The sequence below is a fragment of the Mangifera indica genome, chromosome 19 (genome assembly GCF_011075055.1).
Source record: "Mangifera indica cultivar Alphonso chromosome 19, CATAS_Mindica_2.1, whole genome shotgun sequence".
NCBI lineage: Eukaryota > Viridiplantae > Streptophyta > Magnoliopsida > Sapindales > Anacardiaceae > Mangifera > Mangifera indica.
This window is the reverse complement of record NC_058155.1, coordinates 11475223-11496093: the sequence shown is the minus strand read 5'-3', so window position 1 is coordinate 11496093 and position 20871 is coordinate 11475223. Positions and strand designations below refer to the sequence as shown.

Sequence of the window (20871 nt, the reverse complement as noted above, 5' to 3'; positions counted from 1 at the left end):
TAATTATAAATATATGTTTAAATTTTTAAATATTAAAAAATAAGAGTTTGAAATTTTACTATAAATCGAGTGGAAAATAGTCCTTTGGCCAAATAGAAAACATGCAAGGCAATATGCGACATGCATGGCTATTCTCTCGTGGAGGAAGACGTGAACTCATTTTCCCCTTTTTGTGCCGCCGTGGAATGGAATTATCGAAATAATTTATGTTGTTAAACACGTGCGCATTTTTATGTAATATATTAAACATTCCACTAAAATGATTAATTACTCTTAATTTAATTATAATAATTAAAATAATGAATATTTCCTTTGGGTAGGATGTGTAATTAAATCTTATTAATTTTTTTTCCTTTTTTAAGATTTTTTTTGCACATGATTATAATGACTAATGAGGAGGAATCCGTTTTCCTAGCAAACTTTGTTGAAACGACCATTTTTGACATTTAAGTTTGAAAAGTTTGTTTTCCATCCATCAATATAAAATGGTAAACAAGTAATTGAGCAAGCAGATAACAACCCTAATTAAAAATAATTTCTAAAATACATGAATTTGTCTACTCAGACTTTTCTTTTCCTTTCTTTCTCTCTCCCCTCTTTGGCTTATTTCGATTGTCTAGTTTCTTGATCACAAAATGGGATATTTTCATTCAAATTCAATACAAAATTTAAACCTAAAGGCACAACATTTAGCCTTGCTTCCAACGCATATCCGCGACTTGGCCCATCTCGACTTGCTACTAATTCATCATCAATCTCCTCTTCTCGCCCACATTTTGACAATGCCAATTTCTCAACTCTCTTCACCTAAAGGCAAACCCCATCCAAGGCCAATTTCAAAATCAATCCAATAAAGGGCAAACACTCCTCATTTTAATGGTAATTTCTTCATGATCCATGGTGAATAACTCATTATTCTAAATAACAAAACTATGTGAATATGTTTTCGAATATACAATTAGATACACAAATTTTGAAGAGTCAAAGGTTATAAGCTATTAATTTGTTCGACTCTACAAGTCATCACAAACATAAAGTAGTCTTTGACAAGAAGTAATGAGATCTAACCATCTGAAACTAAAGAAGAAGAGATCAAATATAAGCCATCGGTTTTTGTAGGGATTATAGATGTGGAATGTGAAAGGAGCTTAATAGGACACATGGTGGTGGTGGTGGTAGTAGTGATGATGGTGGTGCCAATGGAGATAGACAAGAAAGTTGGGGGGTTTGGATGACAAATAGTCGGTCCACATGGAAATACTAATAGTGGCCAGCCCTAAACGCACGCACACCTTTCACGACCACGAAATAGCTTACGGGGTTTTTACACTACTGCCCCACCACCCACCACTAGCATAACCCATTATAAAAGGAATTAGCACTTCAATATGTATTATTATACAACATACAATATTTTCTCCATCTTTTTCTATTATTGAAGTACCTCTCTCTATCTGTCTCTGCAATATTGCGATGGAAATGGCATCCACTTCTCTTTCTTTTCCTTCTCTGCAACCCCACTTCCATACTCCACAACATAAATCTTCATCATCAAAAACATATACCCGTCGACTTGCTGTACGTCCGATCACCGCCTCAGTTTCCGAGAAACCATCTGTACAAGCTCCACCAACCACGGTTTCACCATCCCAACTTCCGATCCGTAAAATTCCAGGAAACTATGGTCTTCCTTTTATCGGTCCAATCAAAGACCGTCTTGACTATTTCTACAACCTCGGTAAAGAAGAGTTTTTCAAGTCAAAAATGCAGAAGTACCAGTCAACTGTGTTTCGAACCAACATGCCACCGGGCCCTTTCATCTCTTCTGATCCAAACGTCGTCGCCTTGCTCGACGGTAAGAGCTTTCCCACTCTTTTTGACGTGACGAAAGTTGAAAAGAGAGATCTTTTCACTGGTACTTTCATGCCCTCTACTGAACTCACCGGTGGTTACCGTGTTTTGTCATATCTTGACCCGTCGGAACCGAAACACGGGAAACTCAAACAACTATTGTTCTTTCAACTTAAGTCTAGCCGAGACAGGGTTATCCCTGAGTTTCACTCTGCCTACACTGACTTGTTTGAAGCTCTTGAAAAAAATTTAGCTACCACAGCCAAAGCTAATTTCTCTGAAGCCAATGACCAAGCCGCCTTTAACTTCTTGGCACGATCGCTTTACGGTGTTAACCCGGCTGATACTAAACTCGGCAAAGATGGACCTTCTATTATTCCTATATGGGTTCTCCTTCAACTCAGTCCAATACTCACTCTTGGCTTACCAAAGCTTGTAGAGGAATTATCCATCCACACATTTCGTCTTCCTCCATTTCTGGTTAAAAAAAATTACCAGAGGCTGTACGATTTCTTCTACGAGTCATCGGGTCCCATTCTCGATGAAGCAGAAAGGCTGGGCATCTCCAGAGACGAAGCATGCCACAACCTGTTATTTGCCACATGCTTTAATTCCTTTGGAGGAATGAAGATTTTCTTCCCCAACATGTTAAAATGGATCGGTCGAGCTGGGGTCAAACTCCACACTCAGTTGGCAGAAGAGATCAGGGCGGCGGTCAGATCCAACGGTGGAAAAGTCACGATGGCTGCAATAGAACAGATGCCGTTGATGAAATCCGTCGTCTACGAGGCATGCCGCATCGAGCCTCCGGTACCGTTTCAGTACGGAAAAGCCAAAAAAGACATGACCGTTTCAAGCCACGACGCATCGTTTGAAGTGAAAAAAGGAGAACTGCTGTTCGGATACCAACCGTTCGCAACAAAAGATCCCAAAATATTCGAGAGAGCAGAGGAGTTCGTGGCGGATAGGTTCGTCGGCGAAGGCGAGAAGTTGCTTAAGCACGTGCTGTGGTCAAACGGACCAGAGACGGAGAAACCGACTGTAGGAAATAAACAGTGCGCCGGAAAAGATTTCGTGATGCTGATTTCCAGGCTTTTGGTGGTGGAATTGTTCCTCCGATACGATTCGTTTGCGATGGAAGTAGGAACATCAGCACTGGGGTCTTCTGTTACGTTAACCTCGCTGAAGAGAGCGAGCTTCTGATGATTGGAGAATAAAGCAATTGGAAGGGGTAATTTGGGGAAAATGAATGATGTTAATATAGTTGGTAAGCCTGGAATTAACAGCATATCATGAGGACTAGTCAGTCTTTTAACATTTGTTTGGTTATCTTCCTTGACATTAGGTTGGTTATATTGAATATAATTTATTTCATCGACTTGCCTGCCAAGTGTCTCTCTATTTCACTAATGAATTATGGCATACGTAAACTTACGTAAAAGTTGACAATGTAAGAAACTGAAACCTTTTTGGCGGCTGAATTATTGAAATTTTTTATTAGTATTTATCAATTTACCATAAAATAATTAATTTGAGATTAATTTGATTTTGTTTTCATAAAACCTGGTTTAATATTTAATTTAAATTCGATTCATTTAATCAAATTTTGAGTAATTTGGATAAAATTTAACCCTAATGAAGGTTGTTTTCAGCCCTAAAAGAGGCGCAATTGGCCACAACTGGCCCATTTTCTTTCATTCATGAATGCCACTTTATTTATAAGAAATTGAACGATACCTTACTTTGCATTCAGCCTTTTGGACCCCAGTAAAAGTACTTGACTTCAACCGTGGAGTACGATAATGTTTGATATTTTGTATTTTAAGATTTTCTGGCCACAATTCTGCTGGTATATTATTGATGAGTAGGGACTCTCTCTGCCCACTCTTCTTTAACAAGTTAAAGTCTTACTCTCCCTATCAGAAACCACACTGTATATCATCAAATGCTTATAATGTTTTCAATACCGGATCGCACATTGGCTAGATAAAGAGGATAGTTTGGTCCAATAAGTAATTTAACATTAAATATATAGTTTTAATTATTTTAACATCAAAATAAATTTAATCATGATATAAATTAAAAAAAAATTGATATTTGATGTTTACTGGGTTAAACCCAATTTAACGTTTAAATTGTTTGATTTAAATCAATCAAATCTTTTTTAATTCTAAAAATGGTTTTCAAACATGGGTTTTAAAACCATATTGTAACCTTCAAGAGTTCATGGAGCCATGGTGAAAGGACAAAACTGTTCCACTACAATACTACGTTGACAATACTAAATAAAAAATTAACTATGAACATGAGGATATGAATCCAGTGCCCACCTCAATAAATTCAGTTCATTGAATTACAACATTACTTAGCAAACTATTTGATGAAGGTGAGCTTTGTTCACTTAGAGGCCTTTGGCTTATATTGGAAAAAGAAGAGCAAGGAGATGGCTCTAATGAAGTTGAGCAATTGATTTCTTCAGAAGATGCCCATCTAGTTGTCCTGATTTGCTCCAGTTCAGCTGCTACCTCCATCATTGAAGGTCTCATGTCCCTGTGGAAAGCAAGGCATCTGAATGCTAATTCAGCAACCTTATTAACAGAAGAAAAGGTCCAAGCATCTCTGTGAGGCTCCAGAAATGGATCTATAATCTCGTCTAAACGCCCCTTGCCAATCCTATCGGAAGCAAAACCAGCCAAATTAACTTCATTTTGAGGCCTGGAAAAGTCCACTACTTTCATAGCTGTTATGATCTCAACAAGAACTACTCCAAAGCTATATACATCACTTTTGTCTGAGAGTTGGAAATTCTGATGATACTGTGGATCAAGGTACCCTGGAGTGCCCTGTGGTGCAGTTGAGATGTGGGACTGGGAGGTTTCGGTCTTACCAAGCCTGGATAAACCAAAATCTGCAACTTTGGATTTAAAGTTGTAATCCAAGAGTATGTTGCTTGACTTAATGTCTCTGTGGTATATTGGAGGATTGATGGCAGAATGGAGATGGGCTATGGCTTGTGCAGTTTCTGTGGCAATGTTAAGGCGAATTGACCAGGCAAGTCCATCACCTCTTTCTCTTTGTAAATGTTGGCACAATGTTCCATTGGGCATGAATTCGTAGACAAGGATTTGTTCACCATGTTCTATTGAGCAACCCAAGAGGCGGACTAGATTCGGATGGCTCACAGATGATAGGAGCTTGATCTCATTCACCAGTTGCTCAATGCCGTCAGTGTCTCTTTGTTTTATCCTTTTTATAGCAACCCACAAATCATTATCATGGAGCTTCCCTCGATAAACCGTGCCATAGGCCCCAGTTCCCAGCCGTTGCTTCTCTGAGAAACCGTTTGTGGCCCTCTCAATTTCTTTGTACGGATATATGGGAATGCTGATGCCTTTAGCTTGAGACAGGCAGCGTTTCGTTCTGTTTCTGGTATTCGAATTGGATTGCCTTCGGATAAAACAGCATACTAGACCCAAACTGATAATCAAAGAAGCCCCGGCTAAGCTACCTGAGAAAGAAAACAAGTTACAGGGAAAGTGGGGTTTTGTTGCCAAGAAGTTACAGGGCAGTACTGTTCAATTGGTGTAGGGTAAGAATAATTAGGTACCTCCAATCAAAATAGCAGTTCTAATTTTTCCTCCACATTGGCCAGAGATGTACTTTGAAGTGTTGCAGTCTGATTACATAACAAAATTACAAACAATCAAGAACATTCAGTAAATTTTCAGCTTTAGGAAAAAGCATCGACTATATGCAGTGGAAACATATCACCAGACAATAAGATTTGTCTATAAAGCAACAGAATAATAATAAGAGGGTCCCCCAGATGCATTGGGTGCCCATACTCCCCAAGAACATGATAACATGCCCTCTATTGCCCGTTGACCATTGAAATCACCTTTTCTAGCCTTTTTTTAGCTCGAGATTGGCATGGTAGTTGAATGGCCTCAGGCCCACAGCGCACCATTTCAGGGTCCTATTGGGGTCAACTACCTTTACTTTTTTGCCTCGAAATAAGGCATTTTAATCATTTAACACTTTCCAATACAGCTAGCCAGTGGGAATTTCATTCAACTGTCAGTCCACATATCACTGCAGCAGGCCCCTTTTAATATATAACTCTGCTACTTCCATACCATTATTTTACAGAGACAAGTACAAATTTTATGTATTTTCATGTGGGTGAAGACTAGTCTGACTGGTAAAATGGAGTCTAGTAGATTATTTCACTTAAAACTATAAACTTAAGCAAGATTAATTGTGTGAAAACCATCTCTGTTTATGTATTTTCATGTGGGTGAAGACTAGTCTGTTTATGTATAAAATCCCTGGAAAACCAGAAAGTACTGACCTTTATGGCAGCCTATGCCCGCAAGGTAACCATCTCCTCGGAAGCCTTGTTTACAGTGGCATCGAAATCCGGGCCTTCCTCCAGGAGATAAAACTGGAGTACAATTTGCATCCTTAGAACAGTGGCACGATCCTTCTAGCCACCACCCCAGCTGGACGACCTGAATATCTAATGAAACTCCTGAAACGGACGGCGCTGATGATATAGACGACAAAAGATACTTGCACTGCGGCCTGGTGAGATTATCATAATCAAGAAACCCATAATCTTTTTCCTCCGAATAGCAGCTGATATTGCTGCTATCATTTGAGACGCATTTAAATGACTGAAACTGAGTCTGCACGTCAATCAGTGAAGGTATTTTACATGTAGTGACAGTGGAATTGCAGTCGCTTAAAAGTATGGCGTTTCTTGATGTTGGGGCGTAGTTGTGGGAGAAGAGCTCGTGAAGGGTCTGGATTGAACGGATGCATGTGGGTTGGATGATGAGCTTTATATTATCAGTGTCTATGGTTTGAACTGGAAATTCGCCTATGAAAACATCACCTTTTGAGCTGCAATTCAGGCGAATATGGCAGCCATTAGAGAATCCAAATGGGAAGGGGACGAGGTTGCTGCCGCATGATCTGTCACATGTTGCAGATGCATCAACACTGAGTATTGAAAATACATTCAAGATTCCCACAAAGAGGAGAAGAGGTAGTTTCAGAGTCATGTTGAATTCTATCTCATAATAATTAAAGCTGAAACTGGTAGCAGGAGAATTTTGAGAAAGAAGAAGGAATTCAACTGTGCTGAGAGTAGCTTTTGAAGGTTGAAAAAGTTTGAAAGGTAATTTGAGAATATGGAGATTTTGTCGTAGTTGTTGAGTGCATCAAGTAACAGTGTGTGAAAGTTGGACTGCTACTTCAGGAAGATTGAATATTTTATTGTGTGTTTTTGGTACGTAGTTATGGGGATGGAGGGTTGTGACTTTCTTATAGAAAGCGCGGGCTATTTAACATTAACACATTGGTCTGCACGGATGTGAAAACAGAGCATGAACAACAATGAATTGTTTCTTCAAATTCTCGAAAAACATGGTTTGAAAGCGCTAATCAGATCAGTTTAAGATGAGAATGAATCATCAAAAATGATGAATTGGTGTTAAAAACGAAGAAACCAATATAAAAAATTAATCAAATTAGATTGCAGTGAACTAAGACCGAACCCTTTGACCCAAATCGAGAATTAAAACATAACCTTAGAAACACGTATTTGAACATTAAGTTGTTGATGTATTCATTCACTATTTATTTTCCTCCGGTCCGGGCTAATAAAGTCAAAATATTGAATTATGTTGATGATTTTATTGACATGGGACCAAGGATTTTCAAGAGAATAATAAATTACCCGTGAAGAAGGAGATCATAATTTAACACCATAATTATTAAATATTTATTGAAGTAGGTGAATGGGACCAACGATTTTGAACAGTATGTCATCCTGTCCCTGATATTGAGAGGCTACCTACTCATAATTAAATTGGGAATTTCATTCTAATTAAATTGATAGTTTAAATTGGACCGCTCGTACTAAAAAAAAAAGTTAAAATTTTGAGTTTAATGATGAATTATATAAGTCTCCGATTTAAAACTCTTAAGGGTTGTTTGATTTACAGTAAAAAAAATTATTTTAATAATATATCTTTTATTTTTTATATTATCTTATTTGATTTATCAATAATAAAATATAATTATAATATATTATTATTAATAATAATGTGACAGGTAAATATAAGTGGTAATTAAATTATCATTTTTATTTTAGGTATTAAAAAATTATCAAAGTAATCTTGATTTTATTATAATTTTATTCTTATTTATTAATTTTTTAGAATTAACATTCCTTCACTTTTAATTAATATAAGGGATCGTTTGGTTAAAGCGGACTAAAGATTATTCTAATACTCTATCTTTCATTATTTATATTATTTTTTTGATTTATAAGTAATAAAAAATTTTGATAATCTTTTATTACTAATAGTGATATGACAAGTAATATAAGGGTTGTCTGATTACTATCTCTCTTTAGTTATTAAAAGATTAACAAGATAATTTTAATTTTATTATAACAATATCTTTATGTATTAATTTTTTTAGAGTTAAAATAATCGAATATTTAATTAATATAACAAATAATATAAAAATTATTTTAAAATAATTATATCTAAAGGTATTTCAGTAAAATAATATACTAGTATTTTTTTATTGTGTCTAACCAAACACAATAATTATTTATGTTTAACCAATTTTATCAAATTTAATCAAACATAGTAATGATTTATACCCAGTAATTCTTAAGATAATTTATCTTTTAGGTAATTTACCAATTTTGATAATAAAACATTTCTCAAACTAAATATTTCTTAAGGAGTTATATAAAATATATTTTAAAATAATTATATCTAAAAATATTTAAATAAAATTATATTTTAATATTATTTTATTATATTTAATTAAATATAATAATTATTTATATCAATATATTTTTTATCAAATATCATAATAAATTATTCTCAATAATTTTTAGAATAATATATTTTTATAATATTTTTTTATTTTTAATAATAAAATATTACCTAAATCATACGCAGACATGATGTTTTACCATGAAGATGGACTAAGGCGTATTTAGGTCACCATGTTTCAATTATTTTGAGTGTCAATATGGAGTCGAAACGAGTTCCCTGTTCCCCACAAATTGACAAATATTTCAACCATTAAGCCAAAAAGAGAAGGCTATAATTATAATGCTTGTACCCTAAAGCCTGAATTTTGGGGCATATCCTTGAGCAATAAATAAGGCCAAAAAGGACTATTTTCCACCCAAAATATCTTATAATGATAAGTTTTTATTTTTTAATTTTAAAATTTTTACTTATTCACTCGTAAATAATTAAAATTAACAAATTTTAATCTTATATAAATAAAATAATAATTTTATTTTTCAAATTAATAAATTTAATTTTTTATGAATAAATATTTAAAATTTTTATAATTAAATAATAAAAACTTAATATTAAAGAATACTTTAGGTGGAAATAATTCCTTTGGCTAATACCAAATAATGTGTAAACCCTTCTCTGTCACGTTTCCTTCTTCAATTTAAACACAAAGTCCATGACAAAGCCAAAGTTCGTCCAAAGATTTTATCTATTTTTAAATAAAAACAAAACAAAATAATGCCATCCATTCACACTATAGAATTCATTAAATTAAAGTTTCCCGTTTGTTGGGATGTGGTGGGGGCTGGCTGGCTCTAGCTGGGCACCAGATTTCAAACACTGGTAGTTGTGGCGTAATAATCACACAAACCAAAGCAGATTCAAGACAAAACAGCCACAGGCCAGGCTTGAAAGTAGCAGATTTTTGGTGGGTACTGTAATGTGTGAACATATCATTGCAATTTCACGTCAGATAAATAATATATTATTGTATAATTAATTAATTTTAAATTGAAAATTAAATAAATATTCAATTAAATATTTAAAATCAGAAGTACGTAAGATTGCTTATGATTCAATATTGTAAATTTTTTTTCTCGTTGCTCTAAAAGGAAGACTATAGATGTAGAGAATAATTTGTTTGAAGAATTTTCATATACTTTTAATGCACTTTGTTGGAGAAGCCCAGTTTGGCCCAAACCCCACAAGAGGCCCAAGAAGAGGGTAAGAATAGAAGAGCTAATGGACTGCACAAGTCCAATCTCTGAATGAAGGGTCTCTAACCATATATAAAGTTTATTTGTGGGTTAATATGAGAATCTATTAATCGGTTATTACTATCATAACCTAAATATTTTTAGTTTATTTAAAATTGGATGTGAATATGCATTTTTAAAGACTAATAGAAAAATATAAATGATTTTAGGCAAAATAAAATCGTTTAGCTCATGCGATCTTTACAATAAGCCTTAAAATACAAGCTAAAAATACATGCAAAAGCATAAACCGTTCACTAATAACGGCAACCCAAACTGATAAAACTAACAACCCCGTTATTATTTCTCTCTGTAACGTACACGTGTCCTTAAAACGGTTCGGATTTATATATAAAAGTCCCTCTCTCTTCTCCCGCCTTTAGCTCTTTCGTTCTAACAGCTACTCTCTGGTCCTCGCCTTGTATTCATGTCGTTTTAATTTTTAATATCTTTAGCGTTTTTGGATTGGAATAATAGACGGAGGACGTACGACGGTTGCTTAATCTGACGGTTCGAATTCAATGTCAAGTTTGGGCGGCGGCATGTTGCATTCTGGTCAAAATCTTTCTTCAACTTCACAGAATGATGATGGTTTTCATGTCCGTTCTAGCAGTGCTTCAATGTTTACTTCATCCTTTTCTGACGCCTCTCGGATGAGCTGTGAGGGTTCACCCTTGACCATGTCGCCATGGAACCAAACTACACCCTTTCAATATTCTCCATGGACCCAGTCTGATGACAGCCTTCCGCAAGACGGCCTCATCGGCTCCCTTGTACGTGAAGAGGGTCATATTTATTCCTTAGCTGCAACCAAGGACCTGTTGTACACTGGTTCTGATAGCAAGAACATTCGGGTTTGGAAGAATTTGAAAGAGTTTTGTGGGTTCAAAGCAAGTAGTGGTCTTGTTAAGGCCATAGTTATCTCCGGTGGGAAGATTTTTACTGGTCATCAAGATGGTAAGATTCGTGTATGGAAAGTCTCTCCGAAGAACCAAAGTGTCCACAAGCGATTGGGTACTTTACCAACCTTGAAGGACATATTCAAGAGCTCCCTCAAACCAAGTAATTACGTTGAAGTGAGACGTCGTCGTTCATCCCTCTGGATCAAACACTCAGATACGGTGTCGTGTATGAGCTTGGATGAAGGCAGTGGCCTTTTGTACACAGCCTCATGGGACAGAACTTTCAAAGTTTGGAGACTTTCAGATTCAAAATGCCTAGAATCCGTCATTGCTCATGAGGACGCTGTAAACTCTGTGGTATCGAGCTGGGAAGACACCGTCTTCACCGGTTCAGCTGACGGCACCGTTAAAGTATGGAAAAGGGACCAAAATGGTAAAGGAACAAAGCACACCCTTTTCCGTACATTGCTACAACAAGAATGTGCGGTGACAGCTCTGGCAGTGAACACCTCAAATTCCACCGTGTATTGCGGCTCCAGTGATGGTCTACTCAACTTTTGGGAACATGACAGCCAGTTATCTCATGGCGGGGTCCTTAAAGGCCACAAACTTGCGGTTCTATGTCTGATGGCTGCTGGGAACTTGGTGTTCAGCGGATCAGCGGATAAGACCATATGCGTGTGGAGAAGAGATGGGACGACTCACATTTGTCTCTCAGTGCTGACGGGCCACACTGGACCAGTCAAATGCTTGGCAGCTGAGGAGGATCGTGATTCATTCAATCGAGGTAAACGTTGGATTGTCTACAGTGGGAGTCTTGATAAATCGGTTAAGGTTTGGGGGGTGTCTGAGATGGGTCCTGATATGGCTAAGGTGCAGACGCAGTAGCTCCACGTATTTTATACTAAAAAATCTGCATTCAGTCTGTGGATGGGGCAAATTTTTTCCTGCTGGGTTTTATTTGATGTAATTGGGTCTGTATATGCTGGGCTAGAGGTACAAAGATAGTTTTTGGTTTTTTTTTTTTTTCTGGGCTTTGCCTACAATGTCGGAAAAGGACTGTTTGGATACTAAAGTCGTTTTTTTAACCTTTCGTAATGTTCTGGTAAGATTGGCTTGGAATTTACTTATTTAATGTGAAAGCCTACGACTGTGAGTTCTCCTTCCTTCCTGCTGTCTGCGTGAGCTCAGGCCAGGCAAATGACCACTTCTGTTACCGACTGAGTTAAAGTCCAAAGCCAGTGGCACTGCTGTCTCTCCACCTTCAAGTATTCGAAGGACCTGAAATTTTACAAAATATAAGTGATTATATGATATAACTAAAGCCCACAAGATTCAAATAGGGCAGCAAATTAACCTTTGACATTGGTGGTCTGGATTCTGGATCAGTGCATAAACACAAGAAGGCAGCGCGGGCCATAGCCTGTAGCTGATGGGTGAAGTTCTGGTCATGATTAGAGGCTAAATATGGGTCAATTAGGAAATATATCTTTTCTAGGATAAAGCCTGGCTCTAATGAAGCCAGAGGGTGGAACCAGTTAGACAGCACATAATGCCCCTTGTAATGTTGCAGCTTGCTGGTTCTTTGACCTGTCATGAGCTCTAATAATACCACTCCAAATGCATACACATCAACCTTCTGTGCAATTTTTCCACCGTTAACATATTCTGGTGCAAGATACCTGCATTTGAACACGCCAAAGATTAACAATAGACCAATTTTCAAATGAAATATTCAGACCAATTTGGTACCCTGATGATCCGATGACTCGTTCCTCTATATTTGTACGCCATTGCGAGTGTCACCTAGCAAGTCCAAAATCAGCTACCTAACAAAACACCAAAACAATTAAAGAATATGCATATTCTGTTATTTTTGCTACGAGCATGATCAGAAATTCATGTACCAGAGGTTCAAAATCATGAGTAAGGAGGATATTACTAGGCCTCATGTCTCTATGCACTATACAACCAACTCTGCAATCTTCGTGAAGATATCTTAACCCTTGAGCTGCTCCTATTGCTAACTTCAGTCGAGATTGCCAGTCTAATGGGTCCGTTATATTCCCTGTAAATTTACAGAAGTGCAATCAATATCGAGTCAAATTCAAAGGCAAGGATGCAAATGAAAGCAAAGAATATTGACGACAGTATTTCTTTGGGGAAAAAATTCAACAGAGAAAGGGAATACCGTGTAAATGGAAATCCAAGGAGCCATTGCATATGAACTCATAAACTAAGACTCTCCTCCTGCTGTCAATACAGAACCCAATCAACAATACGACATTCCTATGTTGAGCACAGCTTAAAACTCTCACTTCCCTGCCGAAGTCAGCATCAGCCTGTGAACCGTCAAACTTTAACAACTTCACAGCAACCATTTGGCCGTCTCTCAAAACTCCCCTGGAAACAACTCCAAAACCACCTTCTGCTAAGAAATTAACGCTTGAAAAACCGTCTGTAGCTTCCTCGAGCTCCTTATAGGAAAACATTCTCGGTGGTTTGCCAAATATCGGTCCTTGTGTTGACATTGGGAGCATAATGGTGGAGGTATTGAGGATGTTCTACCTAAAGGGACAGCATTCCTGATGGTTGAACTTAGATTTATAATTTGGCCTTTTTGATAACTTTGATTGAAATCCAGTCTGCCAGCCTTTGTATCTAGATCATACTGAATAAACTTATCAAGCAGGGACCTGGAAGTTGGAGATTTACTTTTGTGAGTATCTCTATAGTTTGGAGTCATCAACAATGCGACATTCTGGAATCCAAAATGCACTGTTGCAGTTAGTAGCTAGTCTTTGTTTCTGGGAGTTTAGTGACATAACTGGATCATCAAAATGGATTTGATTATCTATTGGGATGTAGTATCCTCTATTCATTCCTTCAAAAAGAGGGTTTTCTTCATAGACTAGAAAAAGTGGTGTCGTTGTATCAGAACTCGTTAATGATCCTTGTTTGGCAGTTCTTGAGGAAGAAGTGATTTGTCTTTCAGGACTGTATACGGGAGTGGAATTGTTCATGCTTTCTGCTGGTAACTTTCCAGTTTCCTCAAATAGTGAAGCAGCAGCGGAGAGATATGGCGTTTGGTCATCATCTGAGCCATGTAAATTAAGCCTAAGGACTTTGGCTTAAGAATTTTTTATCGCTACAATGTTGCAGTGAAGTTCCTCCAGGCAATGTTGCAGCTCTTGCTTTAGTTTTCTGCTTCAGCAGAACAAAAACCGTGAAGCACTTGCTTCCAATCTGTATATTCTGGCTTATAAAAAGGCTGCAAAACCAAAGTCTCATAGAGATCACAAATTTCAGCTCAAGCAAAATGGGATTATGAATGAGATAAAACACCAAGAGCCTGACTTAATCGACTAGTTGGAGGATGAATCAAAGCAAAATGCTAGCTAGTATAAATCCTTAGCTACTGTCATGTCCCCCGAAGCCTATTTCCTTGCTTTATTTTAAAGTAGTAGTGGGCTTGAAATGTGGTTAATTGCTTGAACCCTGGTATGAATTCGTTCCTCACCCTTGTGTTTTCGCAGTTAAATATCACATAAACGTTGGATGTGCAAATTCAAAAGGTGATTTACTTTTCCGTTCCTGCATTAAAACACTTTTTCATCTACTGAATGTGTAAATCACATTTTCCTATCCAAAACCTAACTTTATGTATAAAAGATAATTTTGACATCATTAGAAAGTTAAATGGCTTTATTATTTTAACTATTTCACTTTTTAAAATTATTATGCTATTCGAATTAACAAAATTATAAGATAACCCTTTATATATCAAATTTGTTATCAACACCGTTTTCTTCTCATTCTCTTTCATCCTCTTTTTCCTTACAAATGTTTCTTTTGAGTTTGTGTTTTGGTGGGTGGTGGTTCTAATGGAAATGGGTTTGGAGGGGTGGTGGTTGAGGCATCTAATGTTTCTAAACTTAAATTGCATTGACTTCCAATTTTTAAAAATATAAAATGATTAAATTATTGTGTTTGATAGTTTTATGAGGTTTAGGTTTGGGTGAGTGACGACTTTGGTGGATTTAGGTTTGGATTTGGGTGGGTGACAATTCTGGTGGGTTTGAGCTTGAATGGGTGGAGATTGTGGCGGCTAAATTTTCTAAACTCGAATTGCAATGATTAAATTATAAGTTTCAAACATGTAAAACGCTATATTGTCATGTATGTTTGAAAGTTTTGGTGGGGGACAATTCTAATGGGTTTTAACTTGGGTGGGTGGATTTGGGTTTGAATGAGTGACGATTGTGATAGTTGGAGTTTCTAAACTTGAATTGTGAATATTAAATTGTAGTTTCCAAACTCTTAAAATGGACAATTTTTGAATTTTTTATAATAAAATTACTTTTTTGCCACTATAATGTTGGTTTTTTAATGAAATTATGTTTTGAATAGAATATTCTAAGGGATATTAAAAAAAATACCATCATTTTGGCCCCGGGTATACATTTTTTTTACTACACATTTTATTAATTAAACATTTTTAACACAAAATCTAGTATAATACCTAAAGTACCTTTGTCTTTAACCTTAAAAGCATAAGTCTCAGTTAACATTTGAACACTAAATAACAAATACTTTACTTAAAAATTATCCTAATCTAGAGTAATATTAATCCATACCCTTTATATTATGTTTTCTTTTTTGTTTCAAAATTAAAAACCTGTGATTTATAGAAATAAAAATGTATTTTTCAATGTTGTTATTTGTCAATTAAATTAGTTAGATACTAATAATACAATTTAAAAAATAAAATTTGATTATATAAAATGATTGTTTATGATGTATTTGGAAAGAAAATAAGGTAGAAAACGTACTTGGAGAAAATCGAAGGGTAGACCCTGAGATATCTCCTACTCTTCAATTTTCTTCAAGTACATTTTCCATATGATTTTAATTTCAAACACATCATAAACAATCATTCTACATAATCAAGTTTTATTTTTAGGTTGTATTATCAGTATCTAACTAATTTAATTGACAAATAACAACATTGAAAAATAAATTTTTATTTCTATAAATCACATGTTTCTAATTTTGAAACAAAAAAGAAAACTTAATATAAGAGGTATTGATAAGTTTTATGCAAGATATTTGTTACTTAGTGTTCAAACATAGATTAAGATTTGCGTTTTTAAAGTTGAAAATAAGGATACTTTAGGTATTATGTTAGATTTTGTGGTATAAATATTTAATCCATAAAATATGTGATAAAAATGTATATGTAGATACAAATGATGGTATTTTTTTAATATCCCATATTCTAATTTATGTATTTAATGAATTGAAAAATATTTTAACAGCCAAACACCGATTGGAACATTTAGATCATTCTAAAAAGAGAATTTAATCATTGGGTAGCTTTTAAACATGAAAATAGACTATAAGCCACCACCAAACCCATTAAATGAAAAGCTCATAAAAAAAGAAATAATACTTTTTTTTTTTTTAATGTTAAATTACTTGTCCAGTACGACCCACTTGGCTCCATTGCTCCTTGCCTCAGTCGCCACTGCACTTCCAGGAGTCCCTGATACCACCTTAATTTTCACTCTCACCTACATTCAGCCATTTCACTGTTACTGCATAAAACATTAAGGCACCGTCTCCATTTTGACTCATAAGTAAATTATTAGTGATGAATAAAAACAAATATCCCTACACTTTTTCACCCATTCTGTGAAATCAAACAGGCCATAACAAGTTTCTGTTCATGGGGTCTACAATTGATCTGCCAGCAACTTCTATGCTCATGCAATTCACCGACAAAAGGAAGACCTTATTTTATTGATTAACTTAATTTGTTTGCATCTCACCAGCGACAGATCTTAAAACCTGTTTGGCTTCCTTGAATCTTCTACACTCTGACACTCAATCAATTCACAGTTTTTTTCTTCCTCCGAAGACTATCTGTATCTTTGTCACTTTAATTTTACAATATAATAACTGTACCACGTAAAAAAGAATTAACACGTAGGGTATAAATTGTTAGGTGAAAAATGTGGTGTAAATTTTGAAACTGACCTCGATTTGGTTATGAAACTGAAATATCATCTGTGAACAATACTCGGAGATTTTGCAAATCCGATCCGGCAACTTTTCCGCCTGACTGCTCTTACGATCGCCATTCAACCTCGGAAACCTCCAGAATCTTCTACCTTGTAACACAACATTAAAACAAACGCTTCATAAACTTGAAAACCAGAAGGAAAAATAGAAATGCAAAATTAACATAATTTACCTGATTTTTCGGCTGGGAAAACGGCAAGCAAAAGTAATACCGTCCCCGGGATGAACAATGTGAGTGAGAGCCCATGCTAATGCAGTCTTGGAAATCACCTTTTCTGCTCTAACGGCCACCACCACTCTCTCCGTCGTCACCTCAACCGTGGAGGTACGCTGACTCAAGCTGGAGTCTGTTCTTTCAGGAAGCATTAGCGCGACTTGAAGTGAGAATCTGAAGAGGTAATGGGAATGGTTTTGAGACGGTTTCCTTCAAGTTAAGCGGGATAAAAAGATTTGAAGGCAAAATTGGAAATGGTAACCATGGTTAGTTGACGGTGGTTAACTAATCTTGATAGGGCCAATTATTGTTTAATCATGATCTCACAATTACGTGCATATATTTTTGTATTAATAATGTAGCAGGAATCATATGAATATGATTAGAAGATGAAGGCTAGTGGTAGGTCATATGTGGCAGCTAGGACAGTCCAATATAGTGACTTGTTTTTGCAAGTCAATTGATTTGATATAAACGTTACAACAAATTCTAAATTAATATAATATATAAATATAATGAAAAATAAAATAATATTTAATTATATTAATATGATTTAATTATATAATAGTATATTATTATTAATAATACTATTTTTTCAATCTATATACATATTTATTTTACTCACTTAATCATTCTAACTGATTAGTTGTCAGGTTAGGATATCATTACATCTTAATGTTGGATTATACTAGCAATTAATTTGTAGTATATTTGGGTGGGAAATGTTCCAAGATATCTTAGAAACTTCTTTACGTATTCTCTAGATGCTCTTTGGATCCAAATCTTCCACAATGGATTCAGCCTGATCGATCTTTCAATTCACGCCGGATGTGGCACAAGGATGGCAGGGACCAGCTTGTGAATCAGTTGAGGAATCCGCTTCTTCCGGCCAGTGATGAGAATCACTGTTGAATGGATAGCAGAGATCTTGGGGTGATGGCTAATCATGTATTTCTATTATTAGCCAGTGCAAAGAGAAGCTTAAAGTGCGAAACAATATTGGTCGCACAAGCACCATGTGAGGACAGTAATGAGTCGGGATAGTCAGTTTTCATAATCTAGGACCATTTTAAAGGTTCATGAAAACAGTAAATTAACAAGCCAGGAAGTCGTGGAGTGAGAAGTACCTCAAGCAAGCTGGCCTCTGGCATAGTCTCTTATACATGGAATTCCTTTATTATCATTTAAGCTAGCCCTTAGAGCTGAAACTCACAGGATTACACCAAACTTTTGGATCTCCATGAAGCTTTGACAGATAGACTGAAAGACGTGTGCTGGGTGGCACAGGGTACCCACCATTGCTGCTGCAATCTTCTAAGGATTCATGTGGCAGAGACAATGGGACTGCTGGAGCTGGATACAGACCTAATGTTTCCTCTAGGGTAGCTTGAAAGTAGACCAAGTTTTTAACATCTAATTCCTGTACTCGTCTTCCTTCGTTATGGGCTTTATCCAAGACACTACGGTTATTAATTACTAAAGCTACAGCCCATGTGAGCGTAACAGTTGTTCTGTCTGTGCCTCCAAATATCATAATTCATGGCCTGCAGAGAACTAAGCTGGACTCGACTTCAGCTATCTGAGCTCACATTGATAAAGCTTTCTGTCATATATGCTAAGCTGGATTCTTGCTGTTGGTGGATCAGTTTCATTCATCACTCTGGCCAATACAGCAATAATTGAGGCCAAACGCATTCCAACAACCAACGAAATTATCAAGTCCAACAAAATTCCTGTCAATTTGATAGGTTCTCTTATATAGGGCTTTTGTCAAAGTCTGTGTGGCCACCTGCCTTTTGGCTGGTCTTGTCCCTATCTTCTTTTTTTAAGGGATTTTAAGAATGCGTGATTACTGATATTTTAGTGAAAGGGATGGGCCATCTGTTGAGATGATTGAACTCAAAAGCTTATGGAGGAAGTCCCATAATTTATTTTCATTTGTTTCGATTGAATCATACCATTTCGAGTGTCAATTAGCAAAAATATAGAAGACTTTGACATTAATTATCACTGAATTTAAACATATAAAGAAGGAGAAAGCCGTGGGGTGAGAAGAAGTTCAAGAGGAGCGATTAGAAATGGTAAATAACAATGGAGTATACTCATTTCAATTTCCTCGCCTCACAAAAGAAAATTATGGAACTTGGTGTCTCCGCATAAAAGTTGTACTTGGCTCACAAGATGCATGAGATATTATTCAGAAAGGTTATGTAGAACCTGAAAATGAAGCTGATCTACCACAGAATGAGAAGGATGCTTTGGCAAAGATAAAGAAGAAGGATCAACAAGCACTCACCCTCATCCATCAATGTTTGGATGATTCAATGTTCGTGAAGGTGGCCGATGCAACTACCTCAAAAGAAGCATGGGAGATTTTGCAAAGTTCATTTCAAGGAGTTGACAAAGTGAAAAAAGTGCGACTCCAATCATTACGAGGTGATTTTGAAGCTTTGCGTATGAAGGACTCTAAGTCAATTTCGGATTATTGTTCAAAGGTAAAGACCATCGTAAGTCAAATGAAAAGGTATGGTGATCAGATTGAAGATGTTCTTGTGGTGGAAAAAATTCTTCGTTCCTTGACTCCAAAGTTTGATTATGTGGTTTGTGTTATTGAAGAATCTAAAGATTTAGACTTCTTATCACTTGAACAATTAGAAGGCTCTTTACAGGCCCATGAAGACAAGATTAAAAGGAGGGAAGATGAACCACTAAAGCAAGCTCTAAAAGTAAAAGTTTCTTTGAAAGATGATAATGGTGACACTAACCACAAAGGACGAGGACGAGGACGAGGCCGTGGTCTAGGTTATGGTAGAGAAAGACGAGGTGGAGGTGATTATGACAACTTTACCAATGATGAAAGGAGTCATCAATCATATAGAGGTCGAGGAAGAGCAAGAGGCAGAGGAAGAGGTAATAATTCTAGACCAAATGAGAAGATGTATGATAAGTCTAAAGTTAAGTGTTATAATTGTCATAATTTTGGTCATTATTCTTGGGAATGTTATTTTCCAACAACTAATGTTAAAGAACAAGTGAATGTTGTTGATGACAAACAAGAAGTTGAAGAGCCCGCTTTGTTGCTAACACTCAAAGATGACAAAGGAAAAGAAGAAAACTCGTGGTTTTTATATAATGGAGCAAGCAATCACATGTGTGGGGACAAAGGAAAATTTGTGACACTTGATGATAAAGTGCAAGACAATGTTTCCTTTAGAGATTCTTCACGAATTCAGATATGTGAAAAATGTACTATTTTAATTTTCTCAAGAAATGGACATCATATGCTTATTACTGACGTATATTATGTGCCTAAATTAAAAACCAATATTTTGAGTTTGGGACAACTTATTGAAAAAGGGTATGAAATTCACATGAAAGATTGTTGCCTTTGGCCCAAAGATCAAAATGATAAGTTGATTGCTAAGGTGTTTATGTCCAAAAATAGAATGTTTATGTTGAATCTCTATACAATAGACGCTAAATGCTTGAAGGTAGATATAAGAGAAGAAGTATGGTGATGGCATACGAGATTTGGGCACTTGAATTTTGGAGCACTCAAACTTTTGGGAGATAAATACATGGTGAAAGGAATGCCTCACATAAACCATCAACATCATTTATGTGAAAGATGTCTACTTGGTAAGCATTCGAGAAGGAGTTTTCCAAAAGAAGCTGAGATAAAAGCAACTAAGCCACTTCAGCTTGTGCACATTGATGTGTGTGGACCG

General features: G+C 36.0%; 4 protein-coding genes and 1 pseudogene across 4 annotated transcripts; 3 read left to right on the top strand and 2 right to left on the bottom strand.

The window, feature by feature from the left end:
* Positions 1 to 1383: 1383 nt before the first annotated feature.
* Positions 1384 to 3229, top strand: LOC123203093 (allene oxide synthase 1, chloroplastic-like). Its single transcript, XM_044619269.1, has one exon. The coding sequence runs from the start codon at positions 1474 to 1476 to the stop codon at positions 3052 to 3054; it is 1581 nt and encodes a 526-aa protein (XP_044475204.1). The 5' UTR covers positions 1384 to 1473; the 3' UTR covers positions 3055 to 3229.
* Positions 3230 to 4089: 860 nt separating this feature from the next.
* On the bottom strand, positions 4090 to 7129 carry LOC123203092 (wall-associated receptor kinase-like 14). Its single transcript, XM_044619268.1, has 3 exons — positions 6203 to 7129; positions 5459 to 5527; positions 4090 to 5359 (listed from the first exon to the last, which is right to left on the bottom strand). Exons 1-3 carry the CDS (start codon positions 6915 to 6917, stop codon positions 4197 to 4199), a joined length of 1947 nt encoding a protein of 648 aa, XP_044475203.1. The 5' UTR covers positions 6918 to 7129; the 3' UTR covers positions 4090 to 4196.
* Positions 7130 to 10458: 3329 nt separating this feature from the next.
* LOC123203094 (protein JINGUBANG-like) lies at positions 10459 to 11838 on the top strand. The gene has a single exon (XM_044619270.1). The coding sequence runs from the start codon at positions 10465 to 10467 to the stop codon at positions 11731 to 11733; it is 1269 nt and encodes a 422-aa protein (XP_044475205.1). The 5' UTR covers positions 10459 to 10464; the 3' UTR covers positions 11734 to 11838.
* A 37-nt stretch (positions 11839 to 11875) lies between these two features.
* On the bottom strand, positions 11876 to 17446 carry LOC123203091 (annotated as a pseudogene).
* A 1775-nt stretch (positions 17447 to 19221) lies between these two features.
* LOC123202923 lies at positions 19222 to 20661 on the top strand. The gene is made up of 2 exons (XM_044619069.1): positions 19222 to 19239; positions 19345 to 20661. Exons 1-2 carry the CDS (start codon positions 19222 to 19224, stop codon positions 20659 to 20661), a joined length of 1335 nt encoding a protein of 444 aa, XP_044475004.1.
* Positions 20662 to 20871: the final 210 nt, after the last annotated feature.

Bases quoted from the DNA above. Each gene is read 5' to 3' on its own strand.
- LOC123203093 (XM_044619269.1), top strand. From the start codon at position 1,474: ATGGAAATGGCATCCACTTCTCTTTCTTTTCCTTCTCTGCAACCCCAC.
- LOC123203092 (XM_044619268.1), bottom strand. From the start codon at position 6,917: ATGACTCTGAAACTACCTCTTCTCCTCTTTGTGGGAATCTTGAATGTA. The intron at 5,528-6,202 runs GTCAGTACTTTC...TTATGTAATCAG, and splicing joins GGGCATAGGCTGCCATAAAG to ACTGCAACACTTCAAAGTAC. The intron at 5,360-5,458 runs GTACCTAATTAT...TTTCTTTCTCAG, and splicing joins AACTGCTATTTTGATTGGAG to GTAGCTTAGCCGGGGCTTCT.
- LOC123203094 (XM_044619270.1), top strand. From the start codon at position 10,465: ATGTCAAGTTTGGGCGGCGGCATGTTGCATTCTGGTCAAAATCTTTCT.